Source organism: Phaethon lepturus, unplaced genomic scaffold, assembly GCF_000687285.1.
Source record: "Phaethon lepturus isolate BGI_N335 unplaced genomic scaffold, ASM68728v1 scaffold33916, whole genome shotgun sequence".
NCBI lineage: Eukaryota > Metazoa > Chordata > Aves > Phaethontiformes > Phaethontidae > Phaethon > Phaethon lepturus.
Window position 1 is genome coordinate 47 of NW_010544689.1, and position 631 is coordinate 677.

At 47.1% G+C, this 631-nt stretch overlaps 1 protein-coding gene across 1 annotated transcript in view; it reads right to left on the minus strand.

Moving 5' to 3' along the window:
- Positions 1 to 474: 474 nt before the first annotated feature.
- IL12A (interleukin 12A) overlaps positions 475 to 631 on the minus strand; it is a gene marked incomplete at its 5' end in the record, with an annotated part of 1,616 nt that continues 1,459 nt past the window's right edge. Inside the window, one exon of the mRNA XM_010288758.1 lies at positions 475 to 626. Coding sequence (XP_010287060.1) covers positions 475 to 626 — 152 coding nt within the window. The remainder of the gene's footprint in view (positions 627 to 631) is intronic.

Consider the following 631-nt stretch of genomic DNA (forward strand, 5'->3'; position numbering starts at 1 on the left):
GGTATACCGTTACATGCTAGCAATATTCAGAGTGTTCTAGAAGTACTCACGTTATATCTCGGAGAAGAAAAAGAGTCGCCACAATTTTTATGCAAACTTTAATTTCATTAGGCAATAAATAGAATAAATAAAGACTATCATAAATAAGTTGATTATTATAAATATGCTTCCATTTCTGAAAACGACAGCCGAATAAATAAACCAGTTTAGTTGCAGCTGAGTGTTCGGTGGTTTGAGAACATCTTGGTGCTACGATGCAGCTTATTTTCTAGAAATCTAGAAGTTTAACACGATAGCTTACAAGGCACTGACGACAGCTCGCTAAAACGTGGTATGTAAGAAACCCTGTGAAACACTCAGCGCTTGGTTCCTAAAAAGCCCCCAAGCACCCCCCAGGGTATTGACCCTATTTTTTTTTTCACCCAAAACATCCTTAGGTCAAATTTATACCCGAAGTGCTGGCGCGCCGGGCGCTCACAGCGAGCTCTCCGGAGAGGTCAGGTAGTTCATCACCCTGTTGATGGTGACGGCGCGGATTCGGAGGGCGTGAAGGATGCCGCAGAGCCTCATCCTCTCCTTGAAGGAGGTCAGCGCCGCGCCCGCCGGCGGCCGGCGGCCGCGCCCGCCTGCC